The 18,083-nt window shown below is 45.3% G+C and overlaps 1 protein-coding gene across 1 annotated transcript in view; it reads right to left on the reverse strand.

Annotated features, from left to right (window-relative positions):
- Nucleotides 1–18,083, reverse strand: part of EPHB1 (EPH receptor B1) — a 362,205-nt gene that overhangs the window by 89,858 nt on the left and 254,264 nt on the right. The window contains exon 6 of the mRNA XM_005863544.2: nt 5,703–5,827. Coding sequence (XP_005863606.1) covers nt 5,703–5,827 — 125 coding nt within the window. The remainder of the gene's footprint in view (nt 1–5,702; nt 5,828–18,083) is intronic.

Raw genomic sequence — 18,083 nt, forward strand, 5'->3', positions numbered from 1 at the left:
TGACAAAGGAGGGCAACTTAGGCAGTTGTTGGTAAACAGCAGAGGGTCACTTAGCCCAGACTGATAAGAAGGTTGGGAGGGGCTCAGAGAAGGTGATATGAGTTGAGTTCTGAAGGATAAAAGAAATTAGCCACATGGATTAATGTGGGGAGGGAGCACTGAATAGAATATCCCATGAGAATAGAATAAAACATGCAAAAACAAAGCTTAAAGGAGTTCAGGAGCCTGCAAGTCACTGGGGCATTGCTGGAGTGTAGGTGGCCTGAGGATAGTGATGAATGCTTTGGATGCAGTTGTAAGGGACCAACACAGTTGTAAGTTACAGAGGCCCATGTGTACCCTAAAAAAAGAGTTATCCATTGGAGTCTCGGAGAGACTGCTTGGGGAAGGACTATCCATCTGCCATTTGATCTACTTTAAAAAGCAGGTGGATTCTCCACCACCACCACCACCACCACCATCTCCACCAACCAGAGATCCAGCAGAAAGAAGCTGTCCACTGCAGAAGAGATGTCATTTAGATCTTTGGTCTTTACTGTCTATTGATACACTAGAGATCTGATATCTGAAACTATGAAAGTCATATCATCTTGCAAGTTAAGACAAACTCCCATTTCTATAAATCCAGGGGGCTTCCTAAATTCTCTGGTTTTACTGGAAACTATGGAAGTATGTGCTGCTTGAAATAAGCATTGACCAGGCAGCTCTTTTGCTGAAAAAAAAATGTGTTGTAGTGTATTGGCATTTGAATTGAGGACAAAACATTAACCTATTATCATTTTAATTTTTTTATTTTTTTTATTTTTTATATTGCTTAAAGTATTACAATTGGGCAGCTCTTTTGCTGAAAAAAAATGTGTTGTAGTGTATTGGCATTTGAATTTTGAGGACAAAACATTAACCTATTATCATTTTATAGTCCATACATTCAGTGGTTAAATTGAGTACCATCCTCGTTCCCTTCAAAACCATTAATCAACTTCAGGCAAATGAATTAGAGCGAAGGGCAAGGTTGCTTTTTTTGTCGCTTATGACTGGTTTTTTATAGGTATGTGGGAGATAGAGGCTGCAGCTATTGGGGGCAGAGACCATGTCTCCCTTATTTCTCCATCCCTAACACGTAGCACAGGGCTGGCACCCCCGGGTGCTCAACTATTCAGTGCTAAATGAATGAATAAATAGCATACTTGAGGCCAGTTATTTGAAATAATCGATTGAGCACAAGATATTGCCAAGGCCTGAAAGAGTTTCTGTGAGAAAACGATCCTAAAATTTGCAGGGTAGAAACTCCCAAGGACTGAACCACCCCATTCTGGCCTAGACAGTTAGTAGAAAATGTGAGTAAATGTCTAAATGCTTCATCATTGAGACAGCCGAGAGTGGACAAAGATGTTTCTCCGATGGTTTGCCTACAAGCGCTGACACCAGGAGTGAAAAGCGCTACAAGACAGTAAACAAGAGAGAATGATGAATGGAAATATATTAAAATGGAGACAGAGATGAACATGGGAGAGCCTCTGGGAGTGTCATCAGCTCGATGGCTTTTGAGCTCTCTATTAATGAGCTGTTGGAAGAGGCGAAAGCCTCAGATTCCATTCACAGGGCTGAGATTGGAAGGTGTCACAAGCACAAGCCACAAGTGCATTGTGGGGCTGGAGAGCCAGGGAGGTTTTTCAGGGGCTGGAAAACTACAGCTCATAGCCAGCTATCTGGTCTTATAAAGTTCTATTAAAACCCAACCACGCCCATCTATTGACATATTCCTGTGGCTGCTTTTTTGCTTTACAAAGGCAGAGTTGAGTAGTTGGGAGAGAGACTCTATGGACCATAAGCTTAAAATATTTATTACCTGGTCCTTCGCAGAAAAATTTTGCTGACTCCTAGTTTAGAAGAAGTGGTATAGGAAGAGGAATGGTGGGTTTTGTTTTTTGGGGCTGAATTCAGGACATCTACTGGTTTGAGTTCTATTTGTGTTTGTATCTTCCGAAGACCAGGATTCCATGGCCTTGTGGAGCAGGTAGGCAAATAATTCTGGTTGCAAGCATTTGGGTTTAAAATTAAGATACAATCTTTTATTTCAGGAGTCACACAAACTGTGAGATCCTCAGCATCAACATGATTGCATCAGAAATACATTGAAATAAAATAAAAATGTCTACAGTTCTGGTTCTGTGACTCCCTAGCTGTGACCTGTGTGGTCATGGGTAAGTCATTTAACCTTTCTGTGACTTAGTTCTGTACATCTATAAATGGACTATACCTGGCATTCAAGAATCTTTCTTTTAAGGGTCAGAACTAATATATCTGTGAAAATCTGACACATAATGGGCACTCAATAAAGATGAATTATTGTCATTGTGGCTATTCCAAAATACCCTTGCAAGGTAATGTCTTTTCTTAAGTCATATTAGGAACGGTCAAGGCAATGTAACAATTTTATAGACAAGCACTTTATAAGTTCTATAGTAATCAATGCTTTGGCAAAGAATCTTCTGTGTTCCCAAGAAAAGCATTCTATCCTCTGGAGTGTGGACAATAATATGCTTCAATGAGGTATGGAAGCTGCCTTAGGCATTGAGCTGCTGTGCATGTGTGTCTGTTAATAATTAGTATAAATTACTGAGAAGTAGGGACATGGCCTGAAATGGGAGAATAAGCTTCCTTCAAAACATCAGAAGTGGAGGTTAATTACTGTTTTTCAAGGGAGCAGGAAGCATGTGAAGGGAATGGCAGTAGAGGAGCCTAGACGTGGGTGGGGAATGAGGAGCCAAGGGACACTGGCAGGATGGTTTCGGTTCTCAGCCTGTCCTTAAGCCTTCTCCCCCTTTCTTCAAGTGTGACTGTTCTTGGCACAGCAGATGAGGAAGGGGGCAGGTGGTCTCCCACGCATTCAGCCCCTTCCCAGCACCGCCACTGGTTTGAAGACAAATAACCTAGGCTGTGGGCTCACTTCCTAGCTGTGTGACTGTGGATGAGTTTTGTTTGGTTTTGGTTTTAAAAACTTCTCTGTACAATTATTGTTGTTTTTTACTCATATCAATGATGCTAATATTTACTACATTGAGTTGTGAGGGACAAAGGACATAATGTTAATGAAGGCCCTAGCACCCAAAAGGGCATACTAAGGAGGAATCCCCCCCCCAATAGAAACTACAAGGCTCAAGTTCATGTGTGTGGGAATGGGTGGAACCTTACTGGTGACTCTGACATACCATATACTGGCCTCACAAGATACTCTGTTGAACTGTTAGGTCAACCTTGATGACAAAATGAGGTCATGTGGTCGACTGGTCCAAACAGATTGGTCCAAAACATTTTGGAAAGTCAACATTTACTTTATTAACTGATTAAAAAAATATCTAGCAAATAAGGACCCTAAATTCAAAGCTGAATGGATATAACAGTTGCTTATAAGTCTAGATTTAATTTACACCCAATTCACTGAATTTTCTGAATGAACTGTCTACATAGCCCAACATTCTCTAAATGAATAAAATGCTGTCTGATCCCCACCTTGCTTTGCAAGCTCGGCTCTAATGGCTGAAGGGCATCCCTCCTCACAGAATAGATTGGTGATCCATCTGGCCGTCCACTTTCAGGGGGGTAAATTGCTAGCATTTTACAAATGTGAAAACTGTGACCTAGGGTGGTTAAATAATTTGACTGCAGCTGCATGGCTGGCTGGTTAGGGAAGGCACTGGAAGCTAGGCCTCCTGCTTCCCAGTGCCGTCGCACCCCCTGTCCAACACTGCCTCCATGTTGGAGGGCTGCAGGTCTCCATCTTGTTTCCATTCACCCACTGGATAATCTCACTCAGGCTCCAGGCTTTCATACATCTACATATGGTCAACGTCCAAATGGACATCTCTAACCTGGTCCTCTCTCCTGAATTCCAGACCTGTACATCTAGCTGCCTACTCCTCATCTCCACTTGACTATCCCAGAGGCATTTTAGACATTGAGCTGAACTTCTGTCCCTTCCCTCACCCCAAACATGCTCTACCCACGGCGATCCCTTTCTCAGTCACTGGTGGTTAAATCCTTCCAGTGGGTTAGGCTAAAACCTCCCATATCCCAAATCCAAACTGTTGGAAATCTTGCTGGCTCTGTCTTTAGTTCGTATATCTGGAAATTGACTATGTCTCATCAGCTTTCTGCTTACACTCTGATTCAATCCACCATCATTCTTGTTTTAGATGACTGCAATTTAGCAGGCCTATTTTCAACAGAAGAACTTAAATAATCCTTTCAGATTTTGTGTCTCCTCTGCTCCTAACCCTGCTATGGACCCCCATCTCATTCAGTGGGAAAGCTCAAGTTCTTAAGGCCCACGATTATCACCTCCCCCGATTACCTCTCTCCCGTCTACTATTTCCCCATTGCTTGCATCACTCCAGTCATGCTGGTCTCCTTGCTCCTTGAATCACCGGTCATGATCTTGCCTCAGGACCTTTGCACAAGCTCTCTATCCCCCAGATATCTGCTTCACAACACTCTTACTTCCTTCAGGTCTTCACTTAGAACTTACCTTCTCCAAGAGGATTACATTTACCATCCATTTATTTCTGCAACTGATACCACTCCCAAACCTGATCTGACTAATCCCATTTACCTTGCTTGGTTTTTTTGTTGGTTGTTTTTTTTTTACTTTTACAATACTCATTTTCTAACATACTATCTGATTTCATTTGTTATTATTCATTGTTCATTGTCTATCTCATAACTAATCCCATTTACCTTGCTTGGTTTTTTTGTTGTTGTTTTTCCTTTTACAATACTCATTTTCTAACATACTATCTGACTTCATTTGTTATTATTCATTGTTCATTGTCTATCTCATTTATTGGAAAGTAAGACTCTTGAGGAGAGGAATCTTTGTTTTCATCACTAATATAGCCTAAAATAGTACCTGTCAAATAGCAGGCCCTCAATAAAAAAATTGCTCAACCAATAAATAAATGAATTTGGTGATTTTACAAATGATGTGCTCTTAGGTCAGTATAGAAAGCACTGCATTTTCCTGGGAGTTTGCAAATGCTGCAGTTCACGATGGTGGGAGGAAGTCCCTGCTTCTCCCACAAATAGGCCAGGGACAACTCCGCAGGGCACCATTTTCCTGCCTTGGCAGCACAGCCCTGCTGTAGCCCCCAGTAGTTGCTGCTAAAGAGCAGTCAAGAAAGATACTATATAAGTTTCTATTCCTACTAATTTCTATCTCATTCTTTTAAATTTCCATTGAAATATTTAAACCTTCATAAGTACTTAAGTGCAGTATATGTGCATATGATTTATAAGTAAACAATCTTATAGTGAGGTACCTGATCAAAAACTTTGAAAAACACACACAACTAGTCTACAAAACCACAAAATCTTCAGAAAGTTCAGGGGACTCCTGGCAGTTTTGTAGTATCTTCACATGACTGAGGGAATGGGATCAGTCCTGCACATACCAGCCCAGTGAGCTAATAGCAGGGTGGTGGGTTGGAAGGTTCTCTCGGGTTGGTACAGGAAGTGCCTGGATTTTGGAGGCTTTGCCAGAGAAGACCTGGAAATTCTCCCTGGGAGCCTCTGGCCTATATCACCAGATTGCTACCTCCCTTAGGACTTCCTCCAACCCGTCTCCTTGTGCCCTCAACTGGGCAATACCCATGCAGCAGGGGCTGGCCCTGGGTCTTGCAAGCCTGCAGACTGAGCTGACTCACCTTCTCATAGTACCGGATTTCATAGTCCAGGATGATGCCATTGGGTTGCTCTGGTTGTGGCCATGACAAGGTGATGCTCCTCATGGTGGCACTGACCTGGTGCATGATAGGAACAGTGGAAGGGGCTGTGGAGAGAGAAAGAGACAGAGCAGATAAACATACCCTCAATTACGTGAGAAGTGCCATCTTTCATAGATAAGTAGGAAGAGAAATGTCATTGGGTTTGAACCCTGCCCTTTCTTTCCCATCAGCTGACCCGGATCTGAAGATCTTCCTGTGTGTGTTGCAGAATGAATGGAGTTTGATAACAAAGGAGTGAAAGGTGATAATTTAGGGCAGGATAACGTGTGTGAGGGCAGGGGGTGGAATGGACATGGTGTCTTCCAGGTAAAAAGGAGAAAGACTTGACCAAAACAAGAGGTGGTCAGAGGAATCATGGAAAAACAGTGTGGCCTGAGGAAGCTGAAGCCAATTAGGGAAGGCATGACAACGAGCACACACCTAGGCTTTAGCCAGTAGGACAAGAGGAGCAATGGGATGCTTTTGAGCAGAAGGTGTTGAAGGAAACTCAGTCTTGCCGTAATGAGCTGAGCGACTGCAGGGAAGAGAACCTGGAGGCAAGGGAGGATAGTGAGGGAGTGGAACTGGTCAGTGAAGAATTGCTGTGCAGTAAAAAGGAACGTTCTAGCAAACGTTTTTCTGGGACTGCAGGTACGATTTTGCCACATTTCTAAAGAAAGAGAAGAGGCATCTCTCAAGAAAGTCATGAGCACAGACCAACAGCAGAGTTCTCTCAGACTTCTGTCAGAGTTTTCCAAATGAGGACATTTGCAATAAAGAGCTCGCACATATAAATGAGGAAACAATGCACAAACCAAACATTTGGAAACAGGATAATAATTCCAAAATCTGTGAAGTGGTTCTGAAATCTCTGTTTGGAAATAATGTTATTTATTTCCCCATTCAACATTTTTCACACGTTGCAAGTCAAATAAAAGCAGTCTGGAAATAACAAATGAGGGTTGTCTTTCTAGGGGAAGAGGCGGGTAATGGATGAGGCTTCAGTCTGCGCTCCACTCAGGGGCTGTTCCGTTTAGTCCTGGCACTTCTGTAGCGAGGAAGGTCGTTTCCTCACACAAGCTCCACTTTATAGGTTTTCCCTGGGGACTGTGGCTGACCGACATTTACTATCCTTGATTTAAGTTAACAGATTCCCCTCTAAGACCTGAAATTACGGAGCATGGCTACCAGGTCACAGATGCTGAGGGGTGAGGGGTGGGGATGTATTCTCCACCACTTGCTGAACCCTCAGTGAGCACCTGTACATGATGGGCCCTGGGCAGAGGGTGGCAATGCAGAGCACTTGCTCTGAGATGCTCACAGTCCAGGGATCTATGCATAAAGAGAGCACAGTGTGAGAGTGTTGTGATGAGTCATTAAAATCACAGTGTCTACCTGGGACTTTGCACAGTTCCCACTAGAGACCTTGTGCTGGCCGTGAAAATGTGCCCCTCAGAGCTTCTACTGCTGGGAGCATAATTAACTAATGGCCCCAGCTGCTGGGTCTGCAATCCATCACCACATTCCCAGAGAGCCCTGCTTCCCACAGGTTGCTCCCAGCCAATGACTGGGAGTGGCCGAGATGCTAAAATAGTCCTATTCCTGACTCTTTGGATGGGCAACTTTCACTCAAAGTCTCCCCTTTGGCCTTACCAATGCTTCCTTATAACAAACACAGTCCAAGGCTCTTCCTACCCAATCCTCCTTCCTTTCCTCTCTTCTTCAGAAGGATCAGGCCTTCAGACCTTCAGTCCAGCCTCCTCTGGCTTCCACCCCATTTTCCCAATCTCTGGCACATCCAAACCCACCTTGGTGTCTGCTCTGTGGAGGGCCTGAGGTCATAAAGTTCTGAATCCCCCTACAGTTTCCCTATCAAGTAGTCTCCACTCAGCTCTGCTCTGTCCCCAGCAATGGGAGGCTCACTGCCTCTAGTGCTGTTGCTCCAAACTTGGGTAACTCTCACCAATTTGCAGTCTTCCTTATCCTTATCTGAAATCTGTCTTCTTCCCGCTGGTCTCAGTTCTGCCAACTGAAATAATATACAATGTTCCCTTTCCACAGAATGGCTTGTCAGATAGCTCCCGAAACTAGTTAGGTCTCCCCCGAGTCTTTTCTGCTGAAAAGAATGGCCGGATGCTATAAACATTTCTCCCAGGATATGCTGCCACTTGAGGTGGCTGTTTTCCAAATGGGGCTCATGTTATCTAAATCTCTCTTTAGGCATGAGGCCCAGAGGTGAACCCAATTCTCCCACTGCTCTTTGAGCAGCAAACATTAGAGTTAAACTAATATCTACGGAGATCTGTGTACTGGACGTCTATGAATGTGACCGTTAGCCTTTGGATTGAGGACAAGTCCCTGCTATTCAATTCTGAAATCATAGGTAAATATCACCTATAGGTTTTCCCATGGTGTGGTCCTTATCTTCTGTCTATAGAATTGGCTTTTGACTACAGGGATTTACATGGATCTCTTTGCCTTTACAGTGTTAAATTTGGCCTATTAATCTAGTAAGTTGGAATACATTTTTATCCTGATTCAAACAACAAATGCATCTTATCTTCCGCCCAACTTAGTATCATGGTTCAATTCATTAATTAATTAATGAAACAAATGTTTATTGAGCATCAGCCATGTGCCACTCACCATTCTAAGTTCTAGGGATTCCGTAGTGAATTAAATAAGATTTCCTGCCCTTGCAGACCATATTTTCTAGTGGAAGGATTCAGAGACTAGATATAATAAATCAATCAGTCATAAGCTATGTTAAAATTATTAAGTACAACAGGAAATAAATGGAGAAGAGAAGGAATACAGAATGGCAAAGTGTTAGAGACTGGCCGGAGAAGGCTGCAATTCCAAACTATGTGGTCAGCAAAGCCTTGCCTGAGAAGTAGATGCAGGAACATAGGGTTGAAGGATGGAAGGTGGGAGCCAGGAGAATACCCGAGAGAGGAGCATTTTCAAGAAAGAGGCCAGGGCAAAGCTTCTGATCTGGGAGCAGCCTGGTGTTTCAGGAGAATAGCAAAGAGCCACTGGGACTGGAACAGAAACAAGGCCACAAAGAGTAGGACCCTAAGGGACACTAAGAAGACTTTGGATTCTATTCTGAGTGAGGTGGGGAGCCATGGGAGGGTCCTAAACATGGGAGGGACATACTCTGACTTGCATGTTAACAGTATCACCCTATGCTGTATAGTATTACCCTATTGAGAATAGAATGCAGAGACCGTGTGCAAAGCTGAAAGACCTAATACATTTAAAGTATCTCAATAGATGTGGGATGTGGAAGAAACAGAAGCATCAAAATGACTCCAAGATCTTGGCTTGAGCAACTGGAAGAGTGGGGCTGCCATGAACTGAGATCAGACAGAAGCATTTTGGGAGGAAAGAGCAAGTGCTCCAATGTGTGGAAGATGACCAAGATGGCCCAGAGTAGATGCTGGATAGGCAAAAGCATGTATAAGATTATAGGTCCAGTCTGGAGAAGGAAATTTAGAGTCATCAGTATTTCAAAGATACTGAAAACAGCGGGACTGACAGAGATCCCCAAGAGAATGAGTAAAACAGAAATATATTCGAAGATTCAGAAAATGAGGAGAAAACAGCCAACGGGCCTGAAAAAAAAAAGGCCGGCAAGGTAAAAGGAAACAGAAGATGTGATCACCTAGAAACCAAGTGGCAATCAGTGTTCCCCGGAGGAGAGAATGTGTGAACCCAACTGCTAAGTCATGTAAAATGAAACTAGGGACTGAGCATGGATTTAGCCACAGGCTGGATGGTTAACCATGTGGATAGCTCACGATCATATTTTCCAAGACCTCATGTACATACATGCACAGAGATATGGAGAGCATGAAGGTACTTCAGGGAAGGTGAGGAAGCTTCCAGAATCAGTAAGACCATTGGGGGATCCCAATGGGCCCACCAAGATGGACAGAGCATGGCTCCCATGAACCTGCTCCCCCTGCCACACTTGCTGTGCAGGGCAGGTGTCATTTCAGATCTGTGTGAAACACGATCTCCATGTTGTTAATCATGTCAGTACCATACAGCTTTTCGGGGTCTTTCTGCCTGGAGAGCTGAGGCATCATGTATTAAAAATTGGAAAGATTAATCCTAACAACCTGAGGATTTTGATGGGCTTAGTCATTTTCTTTGCCTCTAATCCTTGGAAAGCCATCATTCAAGACTCAATATATTTGCCAAACATTGTGCCAGATCCCTGATCTAATTGTTGGGGATAGAAGGACAAAGAGGAAAATCACAGCTCTGTCCTGAAGGACCTTGGAGTCTAGATGGGGTCAGATGGTAAAGAGGCAACCACAGGGCAGGGTGATCCAGAGGCAATCAATAGGCAAAACCCACTGAGAGAAACAACCCTGTTACAGAGATGGCAAGGACCTCCCGGCGGCCACATCCAGGAGAAGCTGCCAGAGGGTGAAGTTCTCCATCACCTGCATTTCTTAGATTTATGGAGATGACACGATGCTCACAGGCCCTGTGGCAGACTTAATCCTCACACAGGTCATTCTAAAGGCCTTACATTTTAATTGAGATGGGACTTAGCACATGGGAGAAAGTGAAAAAGCGTTATTCTTACTGCCTGAAAATCAGGGGCAGCTTACATTTGGTGCTCTGCCATTGGTGATCAACTACCGTGATACATTTGTTATTATTTTCCTTCTCCAAATGCAATGCCACCTTTAGATATGCTGTTTTACATGCTATGAACCCTTCAGACAAAAGAGAACATTAAAATGAGCCCAGGGATCCATTTAAACACCAACTGCTCCTAGCAAAACGAAGGCAGGCTATGGAGGGATGGGAAGGTTAGTTCAGAAAAGCAGCCCTGTGACCCATAGATAATGCTGGTTCCAACCGGAAGTTCCGATCAGTTGTCTTTTCTCCATAAACTTGCATCCTCAGATGAAGAGGCAGTTTCATCTAATGCTTGAAAGAGTCTCTCCCTCACAAGCACACAGAACACTTTTGATTAAAATAAGCATTCTACTGAGAAAAAGGAAATGAAAAGAAAGAGTTCACAAAATTATTAAAAATGAGCAAAGAAGCAAATATGGACCTTTCTGTAGGAAAAGTAAAAAAAAAAATTAGTTTGGGGGCTATTTGGAAAGAAGGTACTGATGGCTTAAGAAAGGGGATATACTAAAAACACACAAACAAAAAATAAAACAAACAGAATCAGAATTGCCCTGCATCCTTTCTTCACCAGGTAAAGCAGGAAGCTGGGATCCAAAGAGGAGAGTGGGAAACAACGAAGAGTGGCCTGCCTGCCACCGAGAAAAAATCAAGCAGGGTTTGAGCAGAATCAGAACCAGGAGTGTCTGGTGAGAGAACCAATAGAAGAGGCCCTTTCATGTGTCTGAAGCAGAAAGACACTCCAACTTCAAATCTCATTGTTCAAGGGGCTCAGGGATGAAGACAACACAAAGGCAGGCTGAGTGAGTGAGGCCTTGTCTCTGTTTTTGCCCAGGAAGACTTTGGGGAGCTCTCACTTCCGAACTGCTTTTGAAGCAGGCAGATCCAAGATAGTTTATCACTTACAGCAGAGAAAGGGCGCAGAATGTTCTCGCCTAGACTGACAAATGAGATGTGGATAAATTGTAGGGGCAGGATGGCCCTGGCTGCAAGTTAGGAAAGAACTCATTGGTGACAAGGGACAAGTGTTGGCCCAAACAGGTCACTGTCAGTGGCATCGGGGATGGGGTCTGGGTGACCATCAGCCAGCCCTCCGACTGTAAGAAGGGCACCAAAAGAGGTCCCAGGGCCTGCAATCCTGGGTCTGAAATGGTGGCGTGAATCTATCTTAGAAGTTAATTTTTATTGATTTCAGAGAGGAAGGGAGTGGGAGAGATAGATAGAAACATCAATGTGAGAGAAAATCATTGGTTGGCTGCCTCCTGCACATTCCACACTGGGGATCGAGCCTGCAACCTGGGCATGTGCCCTGACTTGGAATTGAACAGTGACCTCCTGGTTCATAGGTCAATGCTCAACCACTGAGCCACGCTGGCCTGGCTGGACCCTGAGTCTTATTGTGCAGAAGTCTTGAAGTCATATCTCAGGTTCACCTGACCCATAATTTTATGTTTATAACATTTCTTGACCTTTTAATTTAGTTAATGACTTGGTCACATTCAAAGTTTTCTTCTTCTTCATTTTGTTTTCCTTATTTGATAGGGGAACTTCCCCTTAACAATTAAGCATCTCAGATTTCAAAATGTGAAAATAAGTTAATGGTGTGTTTTTTTTCCCTAGGACAATTGCTAAATTCTAATGTATTATCTTTGCTTATTAAAATTATTTCCTAATGTCTTAATTGATTTTTGTGTCAAAGTAATTCTTTAAACAGTTTTAACCATAATCCATTTGGGATATAGTAAATCATATAACAGTTTATTATGTTAAACTATTTTATTTAAGACATCAATTTATGTTTTAAACAAAAATAATAGCATAACACCATACATTCAAAATCAAGTTGATCTATTGGAGTAAAATGTTTGAAGGGGTAATAAAAATATGAAACAAATTTCAGAGTTCAGCAAATCTCATCTAAAAGAAAAAAAAAAAGGTGCTTCTATGGGTAAAAATCATTCCAGAGACAGCCTTGTTCTGAGGCCACCTCTCACCTGCCCTAGGAGCTGAGGTCACAGCTGAGTTTTTCTGGAAAGTAACATCTAGGAAGTAAATGATGGGGTGCCCTGACCTTGTGACTCAGGGGGAGGGGATGTGCCACTGCCCATCCTTCCTATGCTAGGGCTCAGGCCAAGGACTCAACAATGCTCTATTGGCTCGGCCCCGCCTTTCTCCTGCACTTGCCACCAGTATCTCCTTACACCTGATGTCCTGTCCCAACTCCCTGTCTACCTCTTCACTTCAAACTGACTGCAGCCAGTTAATCGTTCCAAAGCTCAATTTACCCACCTTCTTCTGATGCTTAAGAACCTTCAATGGCTCCCCATCGGGAAAAGTCCCAACTCCCTCTCTTAATTTGACAATGTGACGGCCACTGGCCTGTCCGGAGCGCCTCCCTCTGTTCCCTCACAGGAAGCCACTGCTCTCATTGAACTGCTCCACTCGCCACATCCCAGCAGAACTCAGCTTTTGGGATCTCTGCCTGTTGACCAGCCCTTCTGGCCACCTCTCTGCATAACCCCACCCAGCCTTGACAGGCCCAAATCAGGCCTCACTGTGCCTTGGCTGAGCCCTGCCAGGCCAGGCTCACCAGACCAACCCTTCCCTCCTCCCACTCAAAGTCCTTACTTTAATAACTTAATGGCCTGAAATTGCTGCCTTGGGACACAGTGCATGTTGATCTAGCTTTCCAGTACTCTCCATCACTGGCATCAATTCCTTAGGGCAGATGTCAGGGTTCCAGCCTCTTCCTACAGTGTTAGCCTCTAAAAGTTTACCTTCACTGGAATGACTGCAGGACCTTCTCTAAAAACATCAGAAGTAAAAGGGATCAGAGACACACGTAGCTGCACTTAACATGCATATTGGCCTCTAAAGGAGAAAGACGTGGCGGCGGGTGGGTGGGGGTGGCAGGTTGTGATTCTGCAGTGGGCACCTGGGGAGGAAGATGGCAGTACCGGGGAACGGGGGACAGGCAGAAACCGAGAGGCTGGGGCAGGCTAGCCCCATCTCACTGGGATGTGTCAGCGAAATGTTACCCTAATGTTGGTAGTGTTCTAACTTTTCTTCTTTTTGGGCTATGGAATCCTTTCTCCTAACAAAATTTTCCTTGAAGCCTAGTGCAAAAACAGAATAATTCAGGGCTTCTCTGGCTGTATCAGAAGTGGGAGTCCCAGAGCCCTGAAACCAGTCCATTTTCTATCTCCCAAACCCAGAATCTGAAAGGTCCACAGAGAGACCCAAAAATGCTGGGCAGCCTTCAGAAGTCCCCTGAGGCCTCTGATGAAATGCTACGAATGCCTAAAAGGTATGGGTGATGAGGTTTGAAGCGAAAAGTTGGGAGTGGTGGGTTATATGAAACATTCTTTGTTTTCTGTTGTTGTTGTTAATGTTAATCCTCACCTGAGGATATTTTTTCCATTGATTTTTTTTTTTTTGAGAGAGAGAGAGAGAATGGTAGGGAGAGAAAGAGTCAGAGCGAGAGAGAAACATCAATGCAAGACAGACACATTGACTGGTTGCCTCCTACACACACCCTGACTGGGCCAGGGATCAAGCCTGCAACCCAGGTACGTGCCCTTGACCAGAATCAAACCCTCGAACTGAACCTTCAGTCTGCAGGCCAACACTCTAACTGCTGTGCCAAACCAGCTAGGGCTGAAACACATTCTTAGAAAAATAAATCTACATTTAAATGTTAGCTAAAGACTTCAGGCCCACTAGTACTGATGACAAAGAAGAACAGTTTACACACCAATAAACTGTGCAAAAGATGAATCGTGTGATGAATTGTGCATAGATCAGTTGTTTCCTCTGACATTTCTATTTTAGGAGATAACTCTGTTGAGAAGGTACTTAGATAACAGGTTCTCCCTCTGTTGAAAATTCATTTCATTGCACAAATATGCTGGAATTTTACATTAGGAGGCCTGACTCATTAAATATTTTTGGTGCAGTAACACTTGTGGTCAAAGTAGATTAAACAAATAAGCAATTAGTTTGGAGACTGGGTATGAATACAAAAGCAGAATTAATTATTTTTCTAATTGTTTTTCCCTATTGTGGACATTGGCTTCTTGGCTTTTGCTCTGGGCTGTGCCTTGAGATAACCCTGACACCCCTTCCAATCTCCCTCTCTACCTTGGAGTTACCTTGGAACAGAGGACTGCTTTAGGAAGGTGGCACCTGTTTGACACCATTGTAGAATATTGGCTGAGTCTCATCATGAGTTCAATGATGTGGGGAAGGGAGACAAAATGAGGGTTCAGGCCTGAGTGACTAAGTCAGCCCCTCACCCCCAGACAGGGGCCTCCTTCATGTGTTTGGTTCTAAGCCAAGGAAGTGTGACAACTGGGGTTGGGGGCTGCTGTAGGGATGTAGGTTTATAGCAGAGGCCTTCGTTTCTGATACTGCTTCTGATTCGGGGTAGGGGAGGTGTATTTATTGGGATCATCCACCTGTCCCTGCTGGCTCCCAAAATATGGTCCCCGATCAGCATCACCTGGGGACTGGTAGAAAAGGCAGGATCTGGAGCTCCACCCAGGTTTACTGAATCAGAAACTCGGGGAGTGGGGCTCAGCAATCTGTGCTTTAACAAGCCCTCTAGGGGACCCTGATGCAGGCGCCAGTGTGAGAACTGCTTGTCTAGAAATCTGGAAATCAGAATGTTCCATTTTGAAAGAACATCTGAGGTCATTTAGTTTTCTGTCAACTCTAACAATGTATGGATTAGAGCACTGAGGGGGAGAGAGGGAAAATGGCTCTCCTAAGTCCTCAGCAGTCTAGGGCAGAGCCAGAAATAGCCTCCTGTCCCAGTGTGGGCCCTCTATTCCCTCCCCTACACTCACACACCCAGCCTTTTCAGAGCCCCTTGAGGATGCTCAGCACAGGCAAAGGGAGTCAGGATCACATCACTCATGGATAAATGCTGCCTGATCCCTCAGGGAGGTCAGGGGTCCCCACAGAGATGGAAGTGTGCATAGCCCTATGCCAGAGGAGGAGGCCTCCTGGTTAGTGGGGTCCTGAGGTCCCTCCTGCCTCCTAGATCCCCTCTCCTGGCTCCTCCTTCCTGCTGGGGTAACCAGAAGGTATACCAGGAAAGGACAGCAAACAAGAACCCCACAACCCTGTGGAGGCAGGAGGCTGTAAAGAGATGAGTGAGTGTATAGAGGTAACTGTCAGGTGATGCCTGTTGTAGGCAGGCATCCCAGGGTGGCTATGAGGGCCGCTGAAGACAGACCCATCAGAGCTCATGTGGCACCTGGGGAGCGCTTAGCTCCACCTCCCGCAGGCCTGCCAGCCTTCCCTGGTGTGGGACCAAAGGAGGGGCAGCTCTGGTTTGTTGATTGTTTAATCACAGAAGTCAGTTCACTGGAAACACTGGCACTGGGGCAGCCTCAGGAGAGAGGTTGTGTGCCCCTTACTCCCTGGCTGTCATGCACCCCTGTTCAGCAGAGCACGCATTACAGCTGGGGGACCCACCACCACCACCCTAAGGCTGACATCACTGCCACCAGCAGTGGGCAGAGGAGCTGGACCTGTGACTGTCCTCCTGGGCCTGAGGTCTAAGTGTCTTGGACTTAAGGAGCCCTTCCTCCTGCAGGCAAGTTTCCATTCTGCAATGTCCAACTTTGAGCCCTGCTCTGCACACCACCATCCCCACAAGGGTCCCCTTGACCCTGACTCCCCAGGATACCTCTGCTCTCCAGCCCTCTCAAGTGTGGCCGTTTATGATTTTACACTGGGCACACCTCAAGGTCAGGAAGTGGGCTGTGTACTCCTGTTCCCTGTCATCTCTTCCACCCCATTGCTCACCATCTCCTACACCCTCTAAAAAATGCCATTGGCTGGGCTGCCACTCTCCAAGCTTGAGACCACTATGTGCTGTCTCCCACCATCATTCCCCAACTTGTTGAAGACTTGGGCTTCCAGCTCTGTCTTTGTCTCCATCCTGAGCGTGGCCCTCCTGGGGGTGACTTTAACATCCACTTGAATAGCGTACTCTCTGTTCCCTGACCCCCTCAACTCTTCCATGTCTGCCCATTCCCTTTGCACACTTGGATTTGGCCTCACCTGAAGTTGCTCCATTTTCAAAGCCACAAATCCAACTATTCTGCTTCTTGACCATGACCTCTGATGAGCCCACTCTTGTTGGCCTCATCTTGCTCTCTAAGTCTTGACTTCTACCCAATGCATCAGCCTCTCCTTCATTCATATCCCTCATTAACCAGCTTAAGTTCCATCTTTGCAATGACATAATTGGCAATACTCCCCTTACCCCCAGGCATGAGTTGCCTTTATGTTTTCATAGGATACAACCAGCAAAGTTCAACCCAAGAGAGACCCATGGTCAATTAACTCCCTGGAGGGTCTGCTCTCCAGCAGCCACGCACTGCTGAGAAAGTCAGATAAACAGGGCATACCGGCAGCTTTGTAAATACATGATCAACTTCAAATGACCCTCAACATTTCTGGAAACATTGACTCTCTCTAGTTAAGCCCATCTCCCATTCTCTGCAATGACACTGCTAACCTTTGTCCATTCTCCTCAATCATTCAATCCCAATCTTTCCCTTCATTCAGCAACCAAGCTTACCTACTACCTCACAGAGAAAACAGAAGCCTGAACATCCAGCTGCATAAATAATACCGCAACTTGGGTACCCCAAATCTCCTCAAACCACACATGCACAGAACTGAAGCTGCCTTCCCTTGATGCCTTCCCTGAACATTTCTGGGAGCCCCTGACACGTCTCCCAAGTATTTGCAAAGCATCCTTTCATTCTGTAGCTTTGGTTTCTTTGTTCTCCATGTCAGTGCCTGAGAGCCCTCCATAGGAAAGCTGCTCACTGAGCCAGATCACCAGTCCCCTACCTGAGGATCAATGGCCCTGTGAGAACACAGTTCCCCTATACTCCCTCAGGCAGTGCCCCACTCCACCCAACCCAACAGCCTTCCCGGCATCCCTGCCTCCCTGGGGCACCTCGTCACTGAGCCTCGAGGCTTCCTGTCATGCTCAAACCTCAGTATGTGCCCCCTGCAAAGCTGCCTTCCTTGCCCTCCCAGTCCTTGCCCTGTGCCCTCACTCCATTCCAGGCCATCACATGAGCCAATAGATACCAGAGGTTCTGTCTCCACCCAGCCTCTTACACAGCCACCTCCTCACAAGCTTCCCTTCTCACGTGCAAACCTGGTCCTGCAAACAAATGCCAGCCAGCTGGTTTAGGAGGCACCATCAGACTGTGACCATTATGCAAGGCCAACTGGGATAACCTGGAATAGAGGATACCGTGCTGAGGTGCAGGGGTTACTGGAGGAGTGAGACCTGCTCTATCAGAAGAAATATGGCCTACACACATAAGGAACTAGTGCACATCCAACAACTCATTGCGTCATCCTTATAACAGTACAGTTCACAAAAAGACAACAGATGTCAGGATCTTCTATGGTGCAGACAGGCTCAGAGGGGCACAAATGAACACCCTGAGTTCTGGAGAGATGAAGCCTTTGCTCTGTCCAGAGATGGGGAGATGGGGAGGGAGAGGGAGAGAAAAGGGAAGGGAAGGGAAGGGAAGGGAGAAAGAGAGGGAGAGAGAGAGAGAGAGAGAGAGAGAGAGAGAGAGAGAGAGAGAGAGAAAGGAAGGAAGGAAGGAAGGAAGGAAG

Source organism: Myotis brandtii, unplaced genomic scaffold, assembly GCF_000412655.1.
Source record: "Myotis brandtii unplaced genomic scaffold, ASM41265v1 scaffold18, whole genome shotgun sequence".
Taxonomy (NCBI): domain Eukaryota; kingdom Metazoa; phylum Chordata; class Mammalia; order Chiroptera; family Vespertilionidae; genus Myotis; species Myotis brandtii.